Source organism: Leptidea sinapis, chromosome 38 (assembly GCF_905404315.1).
Source record: "Leptidea sinapis chromosome 38, ilLepSina1.1, whole genome shotgun sequence".
Classification (NCBI taxonomy): domain Eukaryota; kingdom Metazoa; phylum Arthropoda; class Insecta; order Lepidoptera; family Pieridae; genus Leptidea; species Leptidea sinapis.
In genome coordinates, this window is record NC_066302.1 from 8,178,461 (window position 1) to 8,200,000 (window position 21,540).

The following is a 21,540-nucleotide window of genomic DNA, read 5'->3' on the forward strand; positions in this document are numbered from 1 at the left end:
AGGGTTCCGTAGCAGCAAGTAACATAATATAAAAGTTATATACAAAGGAAAATGATGTTAAATTATTTAAACATTAGGCAATTTGAGTCGCAAACCGCGATTGAAGTTGATGGTGTGACAGTTTCAAAAGAAATAGCATCACCCTGGTTAGGTAAATTACATGGATCAGTTTAGTTGCTTAGGTCAAGTGATGGTGCAGCACTGTTAGTAACCTTGTAAGATGTTAGTGCAGGAAACACATCTGGTGCTGGCCTGTCAGTCACATATGACCCGCTCAACTCTAAGTCAGGAATTATATTTTCGTTGAATGGTGATATCCCAGTCACACGGAATCCAGATTGAATATTATCAATTGTAGCTGCAAATGGCAATTCAAATTCAATGATGTTCTTACCAACTCAGGTATATCATAAATAGTTATTGTCTTTCCCGGATGACTTGCTAACCATTTATCGCTTGCATGATTGTAATATTTCCATATTAATATATGTATTGGCCCATAAACTGTCATATCTAGAGGCTGTAGCTTATGGCTGCAGTGGGGAGGAAATGATAAAATTGTAACTCCGTTTTCTTTGAAATAATCAAGCACTTCTACAGACAAATGCGAGTGATGGTTATCAAGAAGTAATAAAACCGGGTTTACTTTTCTGGGTTTGGCGTATTTCACGAAGTGTTTAGCAAACTTGTCTTCGAAAATTGTCTTCTATCGTCCACCCAGAAGAATTAGCACCGCCACCTGAGCCCACTGGTCCACCTCGGATGAATTAATGTTCTTTATAGTGAACCCGTGGAAAAATAAAAAATGGAGGAATCATATTGCCAAGGGCCGAGGTAGCAACCGCGACCGTCACCAGCGTACCTCGTACAGCGGAACACATTTTTCCCAAGTTCTTGATTCCTCGACGAGCTATCACTCTATTAGGAACATGTACCGTTGTCAGTCCTGTTTCATCTACGTTCCAAATATCACAGGATTATGGCGTTGATATACGGTTTTCATATTGGCAAAGAACAAATTACGTGTTGTTGAATGTTTTGTTGAAAGATGTAGCTCGAGATAAACTAGTGGCTTGAGGAGCTCGTATAGAAAGTGCAGGATGATGTTTAAGAAAATGCCCCAGCCAATCTTCACCAGCAATCAGTTTTTTATTTCGTCTCGTTACGTGAAAAGTAGATATAAAAGTAATTTTAACATATCTGTCGTATTTTTCTCTACGAACCCTAACGCGACGGCATTATTATCACATATTTTATCGAATTTCGACAATTAGAGTGATTTGTCGTCCTACAATCTTGTGGACGATATCGTTTGTCGAGGATATTTTCAAGTAGGTAATTGAGAGAAAAACTAATTTTAAAATTAATTTTATAAGGTGTATTCATTTTGTAAGGAATAGTAATTTAATTCAATTATCAAGAAGAGTGATATACTTCTTTTTGATTTCAATTCAATGAAATAATAAATAAAATAAAAAAATAAGGAGGTAACTAAGATTTCCTTATCATAACATTATTTTATCCGTATACGAAGAGAGGCGTGTAAAATTCAACGTAAGTAAACGAATAAGATGCATGTATTTTATGCTGTGAAGAAAACCAGTCTTTGCCCTTTATGTAGTGAAGAAACATGACGAAGAATTGGAAGGAGCCTAAGATCTTCAGTGGCCTGCCTGTCCACCGTAAGAGTAGAGTAATCCTGTTTTGATAAATAAACACTTTTCGGAGTTGTGTCCTTACGTAGGAACGGAATAATATTCTTTAAAATTTAACAATATATGTAATATAGGTACTGTGCTCTATTCAATAATTTCTTGCCAATGGAGGGTTTTTGTTTCTTTCATTATATAGTTATCTAACACCAGAATAATCAATAAATAACTTTGAAAATTTCAAATTCTTTTCATACATTACTATTTTAGCTTACTTACCAATTACTAGTGTTTTTTATTTGCTGCCAATAAATATTAAAAGTACAGTACCTACTTCACCAGCCAAAATCTCAGGGTGCGGCACCATGTATTGCCACAAATAGTATTTGGCCCTTATTATTTCTAATGCTGTTATTATTGTTTGTTCCAAATAAAGATAATATACTTTACTTGTGGTTTAATTAATTTATGTTTGACACCTAATTATATCAACTGTAATATCCATAGCACCTTAAGAATATACTTATTGCTAATGAACATAACCTATTACAGATAATAAAGATATACTTTAAGAATGCAAGGAGACGGCAGACCTAATTTTATTCTTTGATAAATTGATTAACTCACTGAACTACAAAAAAATAAGAAAAGTAAACCTCATCAAAGTAAGGAAATAATTAAATTTGGGATGAAACTAAAAAGTTTTGTTACACAATTGGATTCTAGTATTTTTAATAATATCAATAATTATCATTCTTCATATTGTGTGGAAATTACTTACTGTAATAATTGTGGTGCATTTAAACTCATATCTCTTCCTATTTACTAAACACAAATTAGTGACATAGTTAATAATGACATAATCAGAATATGTGATTTAAAGGACTCCTCAAAAATCAATATGCCCATATCAATACTGTATAGGAACTAGTGTACACACAAGAGCACGGCAGAGTAAGGCAGGGTATTATTAATGAAAAGATTACCAATATGCTGAACAATATGATCTCGATGTACAGTCAAGTAGCTTGTTTATAAGTAACTAAAGGCCATAATATTTAGGTGCATCCTCTAATGGATGTTAAAGGCTCGAATCAATTATTGAAGTTTAGTGCCCACATGCATGCACTTTCAAGAAATAAATAATAAAACTGTCCCTTATTTGATTGAAGGATATGATAGAAAATAATATCCTTCAATCAAAAAGACAATGTGTAAGGTGTTGTTTTTGAAAATGATGAAAGATGGTTAGCAAATTGGATGATATTTATACAATTACTTCATTCATACAGTAAATATTGAATAAATATGAGTATAATAATAATATGTATGAGTTCTCATTCTTATAGGTTTTCAAAATAAAATTAATACACCGTTGTTATTATTTTCTTTTATTCATAATACTTTCCCTCAAATTACGTAACATCAAATATATGAAAAACATTTTAAATTCTAAATTCTAAGTTGCGGCGCTGGGCACAAAGGATCCGAACTGCACAGTTCCTAAGAGGACATACAACCGTGCCTCCAGATTTTTTAAGCGGCAAATCGCCCGTGCAAAATCAAAACACGTCGTCAAAATCGGCGAGCAGCTTTCCAGTTACCCGACCGGAACACGCAAGTTCTGGTCGTTGTCGAAAGCTGCTCTTGGTAACTTCAGCCAGCCTTCCATGCCTCCGTTGCACATGAGGAATGACACCCTGGCCCATACGGCAAAAGAGAAAGCCGATCTCTTGTGCACTCTTTTCGCCTCCAACTCGACTCTTGACGACAACGGAAAAACACCGCCGACCATCCCGCGGTGTCAGAGCTCTATGCCTGAAGTACAGTTCAGACAGAAAACTGTTAGGCGAGCTCTGTTTTCCTTGGACGTCAGGAAGTCGAGCGGGCCGGATGGCATTTCTCCAATCGTGCTTAGAACGTGTGCCCCTGTGTTGACGCCGGTGCTAACGCGTTTATTCCGGCACTCTTATTCTAAAGGCGTAGTCCCTGACTCATGGAAGTCAGCCCTTGTCCATCCGATCCAAAAAAAAGGAGACAGTTCGGATCCGGCAAACTACAGGCCTATTGCTATTACCTCCCTGCTCTCCAAAATCATGGAGAGCATAATTAGCCGTCAGCTCTTGGTATACCTAGAGGGTCACCAGTTGATCAACGACCGACAATACGGGTTTCGCCATGGTCGGTCGGCAGGTGATCTTCTGGTATACCTGACACATAGATGGGCTGCGGCTATTGAAAGCAAGGGGGAAGGCCTGGCAGTTAGCCTGGATATAGCGAAGGCCTTTGATCGTGTATGGCACAAGGCGCTCCTCTCCAAACTTCCATCATTTGGGCTTCCCGAGAGCTTGTGCAAGTGGACCTCCAGCTTCCTCACTGGGCGTAGCATACAGGTCGTTGTCGACGGATATTGCTCGAACCCGAAGCCCGTGAATGCTGGAGTGCCCCAAGGCTGTGTGCTGTCTCCCACGCTGTTTCTTCTGCATATCAATGATATGTTGAACACCTCCAACATTCATTGCTATGCAGACGACAGCACTGGTGATGCCATATATACACGGGCCATGCAGGTCTCTCTCGGGAAATCGTCGACCAGTGCCAGGAGAAACTTGTGTCTTCTATCGAGTCCTCTCTTGAGAAGGTCGCGGAATGGGGAAAATTGAACCTTGTCCAATTTAACCCCCAGAAGACTCAAGTTTGCGCGTTTACCACTAAAAAAACCCCATTTGTCGTATCACCGCTCTTCGACAACACTTCCCTCAAAGCCTCGCCTAGTATCGGAATACTGGGTCTCGAAATCTCGAGCGATTGCCAATTTCGTGGTCATCTGGAAGGCAAAGCCAAATTGGCTTCAAAGAAACTGGGCGTCATTAATAGAGCACGGCAATACTTCAAGCCGGCCCACATACTAGCGCTCTACAAAGCGCAGGTCCGGCCACACATGGAGTATTGCTGTCATCTCTGGTCTGGCGCACCCCAGTATCAGCTCGATCCATTTGACCGCGTGCAACGCAGAGCAGCTCGAATAGTCGGGGACCCAGTGCTCTGTGAACGGCTGGATCACTTGGCGTTGCGTAGAGACGTCGCTTCATTGTGTGTCTTTTACCGCATTTATCACGGGGAGTGTTCCGAAGAGCTGTTTAACCTGATTCCTGCCGCCGAATTCCACCTTCGCACGACACGCCACAAGTTAGGATATCATCCTCACCATCTGGATGTGGCGGTCCTCCACAGTGCGGTTTTCAAGGAGCTTTCTTCCACGTACTACAAAGCTGTGGAATGAGCTTCCTTGTGCGGTGTTTCCGGGACGATACGACATGGGTACCTTCAAAAAAAGCGCGTACACCTTCCTTAAAGGCCGGCAACGCTCCTGTGATTCCTCTGGTGTTGCAAGAGATTGTGGGCGGCGGTGATCACTTAACAACAGGTGACCCGTACGCTCGGTTGTCCTCCTATTCCATAAAAAAAAAATGTGTAACTACTATGGCGTATGATCCACAACACAGCAATATTTCAGTAGAAAACACGTTTGGGTTAATTTTGTTGACATTGTATTTATTTCGAGCTTATGAGAAATGTATTTTTTCACTAATAGGTAAAATATCTTCTTCATTAAGAGAGGAAACTGATGGCTGGCCTTGAAATAAATGTTTCCGGACATAGGAGTTAGCAATCTCATTGATCTATCTCCTATCATTCCAAGAAGATACAGATGGAACTGCAATTTTATTCACATCTTTGTGTTGATGTTCCACAACTGAAAAATAAAAGTTATACGGTTATTAAAAGAGAACTTAGTATTTGGATCGTTACGCTCTGTGTCCAAAATGTATATATTTATTTAAAACCGACGTACCTGTACATCTCCTTTGATGTCCATAGTCACTTTCACTGAAATATTCACTACATAACCTTGAATATTTTGTCGGCGCAAATTTCGAACGACACAGTGTTTTTAGCCAAGGTTTTTATTATTTAAAAAAAAAACACTCCACAACAATGAGGAACTGCATAACGTTAACGAGTAATTTCACTATAAATTCAAGAAAATGTTTCACTACTATAAAAATCTACTTTGCGATAACATTAACAAGCCATAATTGACAGTTGCCCGCCCCGAAGTAAAAGTACTCTGTGATCAGAGTAAGTAAATTTCAGTAACAAATGTCATTTTAATAGTTATAGATAAAAAAATAGAATGAACGAAATCAGTGTTGCAACGTTAGAATACCATTTATTCTTCATTCTTCCTTGTTATACGGCAACATCGATTTGTCTACGTGGCAAGGCCCAAGTCTTCGACCAGAATGTTGTCACTACTAGTGCCTATGCATGTTAGGCTAAACGAGAAATTAACCGATGTCGACCACTTTTGTCTCTCGCGTCGCGACATATGTCGCGTTGCGCATCTTAGCCCGGCAGGGTTCTTTGACTCGGGTCCAAACCTTTCCGAATACGACCATTCACTCAAAAAAAAAATCAAATTCAAAATTTCTATATTTGGTATTAAAGCAATTTACAATTAAGCCTTGTAGGTATCAGAAAACTTATTTCTACAACCCTATCTACGTATTAAGAGGTTTGTGGGGGGGAAATCCAGGAAACTGGGAAAACCTGGCTATTTGCTATTGATATAACGTAATATTAATCGTAACCTATCACTTAACCTAACTTGAGACTAATGACTAGAACTTAAAACTAACTTAAAAACTAAGGTAAATAAATACATTGATATGTATACATACATATATAATATATAAATATAAGAGGGGTGTGGGGGAGGGGGAGGATCTTGGGAAAGGGAAGGAGGGAGAGGGAATAGGAGGCCAGTTTTCGCCGTTATTTAATTCTTATAACTAAACCAATTTACAATATATTGGTTTTACATTTATTCAGACCTAGCTAGAACTCTGTGTGCGTGAGTGTGTGTGTGTGTATACGCTAGTGTTCTGTGAGCTCTAACCAGTTGTGATGTGGTAATGCATGTTTATAACGTTTTATGCTGAGGCAGTACTCTGTGAGTGACTTACGACTACAAGTCGACCGGAGGGCGGGGTTTATTCCGTCCTTCAGTCAGCGTAGCCCTCTGTCGAAGCTATGAGATATCTCTTGTATGTGTTGTTCTATTGTTGGAATATTTTTCTTTACATGAAGTCGTTTAAGATTTGTACGCGGGTGGGTCCGGTAGATGGTTTTAAGGGATCTATTTTGCACAGTTTGTAGTTTACGATAATTGTTTTGATTTGTGTTAATCCATACCGGACTTGCGTATGTCATGACCGGGCGTATGTAGGACTGGTATAGTAGACGCTTGTTACTAAATAGATTTTAAAGTTTTGGAAATGATTCTAACAGTTTATTGCCTCAGTTTTGTTTCTATTTTTCGGTTTGGGATTGTCAAAAAAAATAGTGACGAAAAAGTTAGCAACCCAAAAAGAACTACTTTCAAGCACTTTGTAATCTCTCCTACCAATGTCAATCTGAGCCTTTAAACCCGTGCTGGGAATTGTGATATTATTATATATAATAATAGTAGGTTAATATATATAATAGATATAGAACATCTAATAATAGATTTCTACTGTGTTTCAGGTAATATTTCACCCAGTGTTCAGTGTACTGGTCTCATCAAGCGAGGATGCAACCATAAAGGTGTGGGACTTCGAGAGTGGTGATTTTGAACGAACCCTGAAAGGACACACAGATTCCGTTCAGGATGTTGCGTTTGATCATCATGGGAAGCTGCTTGGTTAGTATTACGATAAATAAAATATTACCTTATTATATTACCAAGAGACACACTAAAGAAGTGTAAGCGTTGTGAAAATAAAACTTGTAAAATAATTCCAGTTATAAGGAGTTTACGTCAATAAGGTGGTTTTTGTCCTTATAAGTGAAGGGAACGGAACAATTTTCGAGTTGTATCGAAAATTAATTAAAGTGAAACATAAAGACAATTGGGTTTACTACTTCTTGTGGTTCAAGATAAAGAATAGAATAGAAATATATTTATTTACAACAACACACATCATAACAACACTTTGTAGTACGAGGAAGAAAGCTTCTTGAAAACCGCACTGTGGAGGACCGCCACACAACCAGATGGTGGGGATGATATTATCCTAACTTGTGGCGTGTCGTGCGAAGGTGGAAAAAAATTTCTTAAATTTGTGCCCAGTGAGTCCTAGTATACTGTCTGGTATCTAATTGTAAAATTTAATACTAACCTACAATAGACGTTCTGCTGTAATTTTGACGGCCAATGTCATTTAAGTTGATTTCAATAATTAAATTTTCTCGATTTGAGAATATACTTGAATTCAATACCAGACTTAGTTAAACACTCCTTTACCTATATTCATCCATGTCATCCCAGACCCATATGTAGCCAAATAACAAACAGACAGGCAGACGATATTTGATATTTTCAGACATTTAGAATAATTAATTTTTTAATTTCATGATTGCATATTGACATAATTTATTTATTCCGAAGTTTTGCGTTGTTTGCAGCCAATAGTAGGTAATATTAGTTCATGCAGCAAAACTTACATTTGTAATGATTTTAAAAAGCATTCTAAATAAATGGGATAGCATACTTCATATTATTATCGTCATATTTTAGCTTAGCATTCTTTACACGTAAAAAACCAATTGTAACGGTTTAATAATGTTAATAAATTATAATTACAGTGTCATGCAGTGCGGACATGTCTATCAAGCTGTGGGACTTCAACCAGACGTACGAGTGTATCAAGACAATGCACGGACACGATCACAATGTGTCATCCGTCGCGTTCTCGCCCAGTGGTGATATTATATACTCGGCAAGCCGGGATAAAACTATAAAGGCTTGGGAAGTTGCCACTGGGTAAGTAGCAATCATTAAACATATATAACTCTAAAAACAGAACTTCAAAGATGGGTTCAAATTTTTTTTGGAAAGTTTCCCTAAATATTTGCACAAAAACAAAATAAAAAGTTATTAAATTAATCTAATTAATTACCAATTTGAATTTAAACGTCTGTAATTTCCGGTTAAACTATGCTACGCGAAGACAATAAAGCACAGGGCCAAATATTGAAAGTAGCCTGTATAGATCTCAGAAATGATTGTTTTCTCGCATGGCCAGTTGATTTGGCGTTCACCAGATAGTTTAGTTTCTTCAACCTGAAAGAAGAACTAGAAATGTTGTTTACAGGGAAGTTTTATAAGAATATATATAGAATCAATTGTTTTTTCCATACCGTCGGATTACCAATTAATCTATTTAAATTACGTAATTTAAACATAGCAACAACTTCTGATTCACATGTTATGCTACTTGATAATCTTATTACAATAATAAAGCCAAAATCAAACTTTGAAAATATCCGGTGTACATCTCAGAAATTGTATCTTTCGCGACCAGTTGTACCTATGTGGAGGCTTATAACAATAATATGTAAAATGAAATTTGGAAAAAATTGAAGTGTCAGCTCTTTATTCGAAAAAAAATTATAATGTAAATTGTGACCTCTATAGGTATGAACTGAGGTGCAGTTTTTACTAGCGGTAGGACTTTTGTCCATAGGTTTGATTGCGCTTCCAGCAGGAAAATAATCTCATAGGAAATCACAAATTATACGCGGAACAAGTCGCGCGCATCTGCTGGTTAAGTATATAATTACATAACTAGAACTCTGTTCCACGTACAATCAAGCCGTGGAATGAGCTTCCTTGTACGATGTTTCCAGGACGATACGATATGAGTACCTTCAAAAAAGGCCGGTAACACTCCTGTGATTCCTTTGGTGTTGCAATAGAATGTGGGCCGTGGTTATCACTTAACATCAGGTGTAACCGTACGCTCATTTGTCCTTTTGGCATTGACAGTTAGGCAGTTAAGTTATCGCAACATGATTGTTATATGATATGTGCAGGTACTGCGTGAAGACGTACAAGGGTCACCGCGAGTGGGTACGCATGGTGCGCGTGTCGTGGGACGGCGCGCTGCTGGCGTCGTGCTCCAACGACCAGACCGTGAGGATCTGGAACGCGGAGACCAACGAGTGCAAGGTCGGTCAACATTTACATCAAATCATTTAACTACAATAGTGTTTGTATCTAGGTATTCTACCAGGAGAAGACTTCCAGGACCGATTATCATGGCGATCTTTGGAGCAGGCCTTTGTACAGCAGTGGACGACTTCCGGCTGAAATGGGGAGGCTTCTTTGCACAGGATTCTGGCTAGCTTATGGGTACCACAACGGTACCTTTTCCTGACGTGAAGCAGTAATGTATAAACATTTTTGTGTGTCAGTCTGAAGGGCGTCGTGGCTAGTAGCTGGGCAAATGAAACTAAACATCTTATGTCTCAAGGTGAAGAGCGCAATTATTCTAGTGCCGATCAGAATTTTTCGTTTTTTCAAGAATCCTGAGCGGTATTGCATTGTAACGGGTAGGGCGTATCAATTACCATCAGTTGAACGTCCTGCTCGCGTCGTCCCTTATTGATATTAATAAATGTAGGTAAATAATTTGATAGTTTTATTTAATTATATCAAAAGAAACTAATGAATCAGTTATTTTGAACACGTAATAATTTAGAGGAATAGGAAAAATAATAAATATAGAATTTATAATTAAATTGAATAGATAGGACCAGATAGGAGATTAAAAAAAGACTATAAAACATTGAAACATTCAACTATAAAATGTTGACGCATGTCTAGTAGTTTCATAAAACTATATTTTAACAATTAAATAATAATTTTTTTTTTACGACTTTTCTTTGAATTGTGTGTTATGTTGGCCAAATATTACGTCACAACTCAAAAATCAATGATGAATCAACATGTAACAACCAACTTTTCAACCGACCAGTGATGATAATTAAGGCGTGACGTCATTCATGTTTCAGTTAACATGGCCGATAGCCGTATTTTATCCTTTTTTTGGTACAATAGTATCTTATTAATCTTAAATTAACACAGACAAGCACGTAGCATAACGTAGGTACACCTTCCTGGCCGGCAACGCTCCTGTGATTCCTCCGGTGTTGGAAGAGAAATATACAATTTTAGGTGGTCTGCGTAGAATCAGTCCATAAAATAATAAACAGTAATTTAAAATGTTTTAATTGATACATTAAAGCATGATTGTACGTAAGTAATCGTGTTGTCCTCGTGCCGCGTGCCAGATGGAGCTCCGCGAGCACGAGCACGTGGTGGAGTGCGTGTCGTGGGCGCCCGAGGCCGCGGCCGCCGCCATCAACGAGGCGGCCGGCGCCGACAACCGCCGCGCCGCACACGCCGGGCCCTTCGTGGCCACCTGCTCCCGGGACAAGTTCGTCAAGGTACCCGCATGACGCACAGGACACAAACATCACATTTTAAGGAATTCGTGTTTAAACTTTAATAAATATTAGTGTATTCCATACATGTGGGTTGGGCTACTAAGCCATGATGTCATTTAAAGAGTGTCAGTCTGTTAACATGAATCACGTGACCAGTTTTGTGTTCTTAACTCAATTTCGAAATGATTGTGGGTTGGAATGTTTTTCTGGAATTACATCCGATTTATATAATGAATTTATTGATATTTTATAGTCAAGTTTAGAGCATCCCACATGAAGGTTCACCGGTAACGCATCTATTTACTTTTACTATTGCAAATAACTATGGGCGGCTGGTTTCAGTTTCTATCAGGTGATCGAAGTGGCTCAAATAAAATAATTATCACTAGGAAAATCACAATTAACACTTAAAACATTAAAGCCCAATAAGTTCCTCGTCTATTAAATGATATTGATCCATCTTTAAAAAAAATTTTAGAGACCAATTAAATTGCACTTTTTGAACATCCTGTAGTTTACATTCTAAATGGGACAAATATCGGGTTCTTTGTCACCTGATATATAATAATATAACTTTGGTGACCTGATAGAGTCCCCTCATCCCGGAGTACAACTTGCCCGTGCTCTGGGAATACTTTATCACAAACACCAGGTCTTGAAGCTTGAAAACCCTTGCAGATTTTCGGTGCCGGTTGACACGAGAGTCTTGCTCCGTTTGGTTGTTTTTTAGCATCTCACTGGTTAGAGTTCTGCATAACTAGCGCCATGCCAGACGATTAGGATGAGCGTCTTCAGCTGCGACGTCATGCAGTGCAGGAGTGGTCGCATCATCTGAAGCAACACGGCCCCATATCCTACACTACTCGCATCCGTGTGCAGTTCCGTAGGCAAAGCTGCATCAAAAATTGCAAGTACAGGCTCAGTGGTCAGTTTTTCAATGAGATATTGACGGGCAGATTCCTGTTCTGGTCCCCACTCAAATTTAACTTTAGTAAATGAAAAATACTTGCAGTTTTTGACGACAGCCCTCGATACCCCGACGACAGCACCCCGCTAGCCCTAGGAACTGACGAGTTTGCTTTACATTCCTTGGTACTGGCGAGTTTATCAAAGCTGCCACTTGAGCTCGGCCTAACCTGACCGTGAGAAATTACGTGACCAAGATATTCTACCTGTTGTGTCAGAAACGAACACTTTTGGAGATTGATTGAAAATCCAGCATCTGTCAACGTTTTCAAAACTTCGCGTAGCAACGTATTCCCGTCAATAGTCTCAATCATCAATAACACGTCATCGACATAGACATAGTATATTGCCGGCTTCAATCAATCTTCGAAGAGTGGTATTAATAATTCTTTGATAGACCGTAGGAGAATTACATAAACCGAACGGCATCTTCACATATTCATAATGACCTTCCGGGGTTACGACACCGGTATTATGAATAGAGGCCTTATGAATCAGTATCTGATGAAAACCAGAGGCCATGTCCACGCGAACTTGGTCGTTTGTCCGAACGGTTTCGAGACCTGTACCGAGATTTCTCTTATACCTAGACCGACTATGCGATCGTTCACGTGAGCCACCACGCTGTTGTGAACGTACAGCACAACGCCTACGTATACGATCACGATAATTTATTCCCGAAGACCTACTACGCGAGGTTCTAGGCATTGTATTCGATAGCCGATTGTTTCCTTACAAATAGTTGTGGACACAGGCGTATCCCACTCATGATTTTAGGAACCAGAAGTGGAGAATATTAAAAAAAGATCACAATCACAAACACTCTCTTTATATTTAAATATGTTAACACAAATCACATTTTATTGATGAAATCTAACCAAATTACTATCGAGATCAAAATGAATCAATCAACTACCAAACATACTAAACAAACTGTAAAACCGTTAATTTAAATTATCGACCGAGTTACGTAACGAGCACAGATAACCTTTCCGTCCGGGCGCCGATCGGCGAATGGGGCTGTCAACCGCCACTCCACGGTATTTATCGCAACAGCTGTGACGTCGCGAACTTAATCGCAATAAAACAATAATCTATAGATCCTGATAATATATTTATATGATATAATAATCCAATATATGTTTGCGGTGTGGTGACAGATCTGGGACGTGAGCACGGGCGCGTGCCTGGTGACGCTGGCGGGCCACGACAACTGGGTGCGCGGCGCGGCGTGGCACCCGGGCGGCCGCTACCTGCTCACGGCCGCCGACGACAAGAGCCTGCGCGTGTGGGACGTGGCCCGCGCGCGCTGCCACAAGGTGCTGGCCGCGCACCAGCACTTCGCGACCAGCGTCGGTGACTATCACAAGCTCACTCACGACACTCACACTTGACGTATTCATATAATATAATTCATTTCTAATTACACTTTTTTCTTTTCAGATTTCCATAAGAACTTGCCATATGTGATATCGGGCAGTGTAGATGGCACTATCAAGGTCTGGGAGTGTCGCTAAGAGCGTTGCCATTTTAGTTACTTAAACTCACCGATGACGATATTTTTATCATTTTACTTTCACATTTAATGCGAAATCGCCTTGGTACATATTGTTATTCGTTCCAATTTAAACGTGAAATTATTTCTACGAAAAAAAAAATTTTTTGATAGTTTATTTATATTGTTTTTCCTCTGTTCGTTTTGACCCGGTTCGGTGTATTGACGATCCTTCGTCCGTCTTTCATGAACATTGTTCCCTTTTTGATTTATAATATTATTTATTAATCACATTCCACAGTCGGCTGTATTGTACAATATTAGTTCATTTCAGTGTTCATAATAACATGTAACGTAGAGTCCGTACAGACCCGTTTGGAACAATAAAGTGAGGAGTTAAAAGCTGTGTTATAATTTAACATTTCATTATTCTGTTTTATTTTATAGTTATATTTTATAAGATTGTTTAGATGTAATATTTCGGTTCGTTTTTATTATTACGTGTGTGTCTCTTGAAGGTGTACCTTGTTTATTGATATTTAGTTTAAATTTGATAACAGATGGTTTTTCATGACAATCACATTAGAAAACATGATCACTGTAAATAACTAATCGTTTCGCCTTCGCTTTATATGATTGTCATTGTGTTTGTTTGCTTGAACCAACAACATTAAATGAGAATCTATGGAGAGACTATTCTCAAGCGGTACTTATAAGAGGTCACATCAAGATTGTCGGATATAGATGAGACACGTCATTGTATCTAATGATTATCGAAACTTATTTTAAGTTTTGTCAACTCAAAACTTTAACTATAAGTTAGAGTATATTTTATTTTTTTTTACTATTTATTTATATGTTCAATATTTTAATTAATGTCTCAAACGAAATCTATTGTAGCACATAAAATTGCATGTAAGTGATTTTTTACGCAACGTCCTATGTTTTACGATAGCCTTAATAAATGTGTCTAGTTGTGTTGAATTATTATAATAAGTTCTACGTAAAGTGATGCGCGTGATAAATTTTGATGGTTATTGCGATAATTTTTGTATCAAGTGTCGAGGTAGCTAAATCGATATGATAATAATATTACTGATGAATGTTTGCAAATTTAGTTATTTATTTACCTTTGTGGAATTTGGTTGGCTGTTTTTTAGAATATTTAGGGGTCTAGTATAGAGAGTACTATAATGATAGGGGCTACACAGCACTTAGCACTTTGAAAAGAACATGAGACGGAAGAATATTTCAAAACTTATTCAAGTATACATGATAATAATTCCCAAAATCACTGCTTATAGCTGGACATGATTCTGAATATTTGTAAATTAATAGAACTGAATATCTGGAGTGCTAATAGATATTGTTGTATTCATTATACCTTGTCGTGCTGCATGGTATTTGCTTAACAATTTAGAGTAGTAAGGTGTCTTAAAGGAGATTATAAGAAAGGTAGTGGATGTTGAACGCCATACGCCCGCGCCGCAGTCAACGTTCCAGGGATACTCAAGTTGTTTTGTTTGTTATAATCTAGATGTTAGTGTTAGCTAATTTAACAACTACCCACATTTCATTCTATTAACACTTATAAAAAACAAATTGTGATCTACCAATATAATCTCCTTGAGAAAATTTTAACGCTTGCAAATTATATTGTATGCCTTAATAAGTATTTGTATTAAACTTTTTCATGGAAATAGTATTAAATTAATGTTTTGAAATTGCTTAATCATTTATATGTAGAATGAAACAGTTACTAGTAACCAATAATATGAATTCAGTTCAATTCGATTTGAAAGGTTCGCCTGTATAACCACTGTATTTTATCTAGATGATAATTAACTACCAAAATTTAATAGAATTTGATCTAATATTTTCTGTAAATAAATCAAATAATATGTAATTTACCATGAATTTTTATTTAATTACTAGCTGACCCGACAGACGTTATTCTGTGTATTATAATAAATAAAATAATGTTTTTATATGAATTTGTCAATAATATATCATAACATCAAAAATTATTTCGTAAAATATGCACCCTGCTGTCGTAGAGAAATTGTTTCACAGCAGAACTGTCAAACCGTGCGTCAATCAATTCTCTCATAGAAATTATGTATGGACACATCAAAGGAAAAACAAATTTGTTGTTTTTATTTAATTTAGCAGCATTTTCCTATTTATTCACCTTTTTAACCTTCCCTGGACTTCCACAAATAATTCAAGACCAAAATAAGCCAAATCGGTCCAGCCGTTCTCGAGTTTTAGCGAGACTAACGAACAGCAATTCATTTTTATATATAAGATAATTTCTTTGATGATAATAATATTTTACATTTAAAAATACATATTTCCTGTGGTCATTCAGTCACTCGGTGATCCACTTTCCTAATAACTTTCCATTACAATAATTATTAGGAACAATATTGCTTTAGATGTTAGACGATATTGATCCAATTTGGATTTGCATTTTTGTGTGACCTTATGTCACGAAAAAAATATTGCCAAAAATGCCTAATGATTGAAACCTAAGGTCTTTATTCCGCATTATTATGAGTATAAATTTGAAGAGACTAAAGCCCAAGGACAGATTTATAGAGCGTACTTAGACTTTACTTACGTAAAACTTAACTTGACTTAACTGTAATCTTTAATTTAATTTTTATCTCTAACCTCTACTATATACATAGGCTGCACTAAAAGTATCGGGAATGGAATATTTCCACTGTTCCTGTCATATTAAAATCTTTTTAATTGAAAACTCCTTGGTTTTAAAAATCGAATACCATTTATTTATTTAAATAAAGATTCTCGGTCTTGTCAAACTTGTTTTGTCATTGAGAAAATGGAATTGACTCGAGAAAATTCTAGAGCGATGATTTATTATGACTTTCGAACTGATTTAACACAAAACCGTGTGTTAACCGGATAATTTCTGCATTTGGTGATGGAGCCCCATCTAAAACCACAATTTATCGCTGGTTTGCTGAATTTCAACGTGGACGTGTCAAGCTCAGTAATGATCCCCGTCAAGGTCGTCCAAAACTGCAGTCACCAAAGAAAACGTTGATGCTGTGCGTAAGCTGATTGAGGAAGATCGACATGTGACATACCGCGAAATTCAGGCAATTTTAGACATTGGAATGAGTCAACAACTTTAAATAATCTTGCATGAACAATTTTGGAGACCCCAACTTCCGAATGGAATGGTTGCTTCAATGATTGGTTCCATCGTATGGAAAAATGTGTCAAATTTCGCGGAGAATAGCGAAAAGCAATAAATACATTAATAAATAATAATGTTGTGTCCCTTCCTTGATTCCCGAAATGTTCAGTGCCGCCCTCGTACCACTGGACTGGCGCCTGTCAAAGTGCTTTTGTGCCTTAATATTCGCGCTTTGCTTTGATATTTTGGCACTGTTGGCCATGTAGCGAGAGTCTGCGTAACTAAAACTAGTGATGAGACAACCTCAGCAAACATCGATAGATGGTGGGAAACTATTTACCAAAATTGTGTACTTTATTATACGTTGATTCTTGAAGTATAAATAGCACAGAAAACGAACTAAATTCAAAATGGAGAAATACTTCAGAGTATTGTATTTCCTTCGCAGCCATTTGTCTACATACCTCAAAATTAGTTCTCTGGACGCTCGCGAGTGGCGCTTCAAATAGGCACAAAAAATTTGCTGTCAAACATATGTAACAGCCTGTCTAGTATTTATAGGGGGCAGTGATTTTTATAGTCATTTATTTGACAGATGAAATTACTGCGCAGCTTAAGGACGCGTATACAAATCCGACAAAAATAAGATATTTTTCGGTAGAGTTTGTGATGAAATGAAACTAAATCTAACAAAACTAAAAATTGCCACAAATAGATTACTTCTTTATCTCCAATTAGCGGGAAATATTTGCTTAAAAATTTTGATATTTTATGTCGTAAAAAAGATTATCCGTTACCTCTTCACGCAAAATTGACGAAATGGGGCTTCATTCAGGATCAGTTTTCTGCTACTACTTAAATAATTTTGTCTCTTAAAAATAACGTAAGGAAAGCAGATATAATATTTTCAAAAACACGGGAAATAAATTAATGAATATGTTATAAATAATCTCAGAAAAAAATATAAATGAATCGTCTTAAATTCATATATTTTTCTGATAAGCATGAGCTTTAAAGTGTGGCATTAAGGGTTATTTTATTTTGTCCCTCCGTACGCATTGCACAGAGAGATCTTTCGAAACAACATTAGTCCGCGCTCGGCCGCCGTCGTGGGTAGACACTGTGTCGGTTGTAAGTAGCAGCTCGTACTCGGAAAGATCGCTGTACGAACATGAATATTTTTTATAAGCTCTACAATATTACTGTCTTTGATACTTTACATATTTTGTACGCAGTCAGATTTTCAAAAAATTATGTTTCTGTATTTTTTTGAAGAATTAGTGATTTATTTTCATCTCTAAATATAAGGTCTATATTAAATCGAAATCTAAGATGGCGCCTATGAAATTTACCAACTTCTCTTCATTTTCATGGTTTTCGGGGTCAACAATAACGAATATCGGGTCAAAATCGAAATCCAAGATGGCGCCTATTGTGTTTGCCAACTTCTCTTCATGGGTGTCATTTTCATGGTTTTCGGGGTCAACAATAACGAATATCGGGTCAAAATCGAAATCCAAGATTGCGCCTATGAATTTTACCAACTTCTCTTCATGGGTGTCATTTTCTTGGTTTTCGGGGTCAACAATAACGAATATCGGGTCAAAATCGAAATCCAAGATGGCACCTATGAATTTTACCAACTTCTCTTCATGGGTGTCGTTTTCATGGATTTTGGGATCAACAATAATGACTATCAGGTCAAAATCGAAATCTATGATGGCGCCTATGAAATCTACAAAATTTTCTTCATGGGTGTCATTTACATGGCCAAAATTAGAATTCATTCATAAACTTAAATTACATTATAAAAGGCCTGTCTAACAATATCCCACATGCTCAATTAATTCTTCATTCCCTAAAAATATAGAAATTTTTACGTTTCGACTTTTCACCCACAATATTTACAAAACACATTCCGTTACCAATCTAATTTAAAAATCTCAAAATTTCATTTGAAAGACATATGATACCTATATATTACATAAATACAAATATTTTATTTTGTCTCAAAAGATCATCACCTTTAGATATAAACATTAGGAAGAAGCCTGCATACTTAAGTTTGGTAAGTGCATCTAGACAAGTAGGTACGAAGTTTTTATTGCTATGACTTCTTAAAGAAACTAGGCACATACAGACAGTAGGTTTTATGTGAAACAGACATAAAAGCTGGTGCCTTTCCAGAAAATGGATATTTTGCTGGAGTCTGGAGTGGATAGAGAAAATCTACTAGTACATGGCTGAGCTCTAACTCCTAACTAAGTTTCCCTGTGTTTAGGATATTATTACTCCCCGTGTGTCGGTCTGTTATTCCATAGTTCAAATATGTAATAATTTTGAGAGGAAAAATAACTAAGTAATATAATATAGTATTCCATTTAAGTAGGTAAAATATAATTTAAAGGTATGAGTAGTAATGAGTAAATATGTAAACCTATTGAAATATAAGTATTAATATATAATATCGTATATTAATTATTTAGGTCAACTGATGTTATGTAAATAATACGTGTAATGTGATATTTAGTAAAGTAGAATTTACTTTCGGTACTTACCCCGACCATTTCGCCAGTTGGGTAGTTAGGTAGCTAACCTGATTCACATCTTTGGTTTGTTATACTTAATTAAATAACAGGATGTCTACCAATTAATAATCAAACACACTACATTATTACCACAGTTTCTAATAAAAATGGTAGGTAATCATTGCACGAAATAATCTGTACTTCGCTGTTGTATCAAAATTACATGTACCCTCAATAAAACATTGAGTTGATACCGACATGAATCAACACAGTATTAGCAGCTACTAGATGCTACAAGATGCAGTTATAAGTTGTAAATTATTATTTTTTTTTTTATTATTTTTTCTCATCATTTTTTTAGGTGGATTTTATTTATTGATCCTAAAGTAGATTTACTTACTAAAAAGAGTCATGTTATGTTTTAAATGTATTACGTTATAATTTCTAGCAATTCTTCAGTTTCTCTATAGTCTTTTGTTAGACACCAGTTTTGAACTTCATGTTTGAGTTTATTTGTAGTAATTTCAAAAATATTTAGATCTTTATTTATTTTATTATATAGAGAATTTGATAAGAAAGGGATTTGTTTATTAGTAAATTTTGTTCTGTTTGATGGGATTTGACAGACATTATTTCGGAGCCTTTTTTGCTTAATTTGTTCACGTATTGTGATATATGGGAGTTCATTGTGTTTATATAGAAGCACATGTAAAATATACAACTGTCTCATGCTCATTAGCCTATTTTCACGATACAGCTGCTTTGTGGGATGTCTAAAACGTTTAAAAAACATTACTTTAAGTATGCATCTTTGGGCCCGTTCTATACTTATTCGGTGTGATTTCGGGGCTCCTCCCCATACCGGTAGGCAATATATTAATAGCGATTGGACTAGGGACACATAAATGTTTTTTATAAGTTCCGGATCTGCGACATGTCGTAAGCTTTTAAAAATATATATTAGTTTCCTTATTCTGCTTGTCTGATTATCGATATGTATGTCCCATCTCAGGTGTTTGTCTAGGTAGACTCCTAGGTATTTAATATGGTCCGCTTTTTGAATATTTGGACAGTTGCAATAGTCAGATCGACCAGGAAAATGCATACATGAATGTATTTTAATCTGATAGTCCTGATCAGGATTGTTTCTGGTTGAAATTGAGAAGGGGACATACTGCATGTTACAGAATTCGTTAATATATATAGTGAAGAGCGTTGGCCCGAGTATGCTTCCTTGTGGAACTCCACAGTCAACATAGAACTCGTCACTTAGATATTGGTAAATTTTAACCGCTTGTTTGCGTTTTGCAAGGTAGCTTTCAAAAAGTTTTAGCTGAAAAACCCCTTATACCGAGTTGCTCTAGTTTATGTAAAAGGTTGGGAGCAGAGACAGTGTCGAATGCCTTCGTGAGATCTAGGAAAACGCCCAAACACTTTTTACCTGAATCCAGGTTATTAACTAAATCATAGATTATTTTTGTTACTGCGGTAAAAGTTGATTTTTTGGGGCGGAAACCAAACAGATTATTCGATAGCAAGTTTTTACTCTTTAGGTATATCACCAATTTTTTTCTTATGATCTTTTCTATAATCTTGGATAGTGCAGGAAACAAAGAAATTGGACGATAGTTCGAAGCACTATCTCTATCTCCACCTTTATAAATGGGACATATAATAGATTTTTTCAATGCAGCGGGGAAAACTCCTGTCAAGAAACAAGTATTGCAAATGTGTGTAATGGGTTTGCAAATAGCAAATTTAGTATTTTTATAAAAGTCGTTTGATATTCTGTCCCATCCTGGAGCGCTTTGAGATTTGAGTGAATTAATTGTGCTGATAATTTCGGATTCATTTACAAGAAAGAGAGCAAACGATGATTCAGGAGTTTGAGTAGGTTTTTCATTGTCTTTTTTCACCATTAGTTCTGCTGAGAGATTAGCAGATGTATCTGCTGCAAGTGAGGATCCTACTGTGGCGAAGTATTTGTTGACAATATTTACAGAATCGATAGAAGAGGATAAGCTTAATAGTTCCTTACATTCGTTAGTTTTACCCCTACGAATATTGCAAATTCGTTTTATATTATCCCACATATCTTTAGTTTTGTGTACGGAATTATTGAGTAATTGCCTTTCATATTTCCGTTTGGCTGCTTTGAGGATGGAGTTACACATGTTTCGGTATAGTATGTAAGTGTTTTGCAATTCACTATTATTAGGAGCTTTACGACACTTCTTATGCAGATTATCTCGCCTCCTGATTGATCTTATTAGCCCTGGGGTTATCCAGGGCTTTATTTTTCTTTTAGCGCTTGCAACTCTCTTTAGCACAGTATGTTGTTTGATTACATTTGATTTTGATTGACAAGTAGCTGAGAAACATAATCGTTGC

The 21,540-nt window shown here is 36.8% G+C and overlaps 1 protein-coding gene across 1 annotated transcript in view; it reads left to right on the forward strand.

Moving 5' to 3' along the window:
- Positions 1–15,362, forward strand: part of LOC126975943 (lissencephaly-1 homolog) — a 52,402-nt gene extending 37,040 nt beyond the window's left edge. The window contains exons 5-10 of the mRNA XM_050824064.1: positions 7,245–7,401; positions 8,346–8,523; positions 9,576–9,711; positions 10,836–10,991; positions 13,118–13,313; positions 13,401–15,362. Of these exons, the coding sequence (XP_050680021.1) occupies positions 7,245–7,401; positions 8,346–8,523; positions 9,576–9,711; positions 10,836–10,991; positions 13,118–13,313; positions 13,401–13,474 (897 nt within the window). The 3' untranslated portion in view covers positions 13,475–15,362. The remainder of the gene's footprint in view (positions 1–7,244; positions 7,402–8,345; positions 8,524–9,575; positions 9,712–10,835; positions 10,992–13,117; positions 13,314–13,400) is intronic.
- Positions 15,363–21,540: the final 6,178 nt, after the last annotated feature.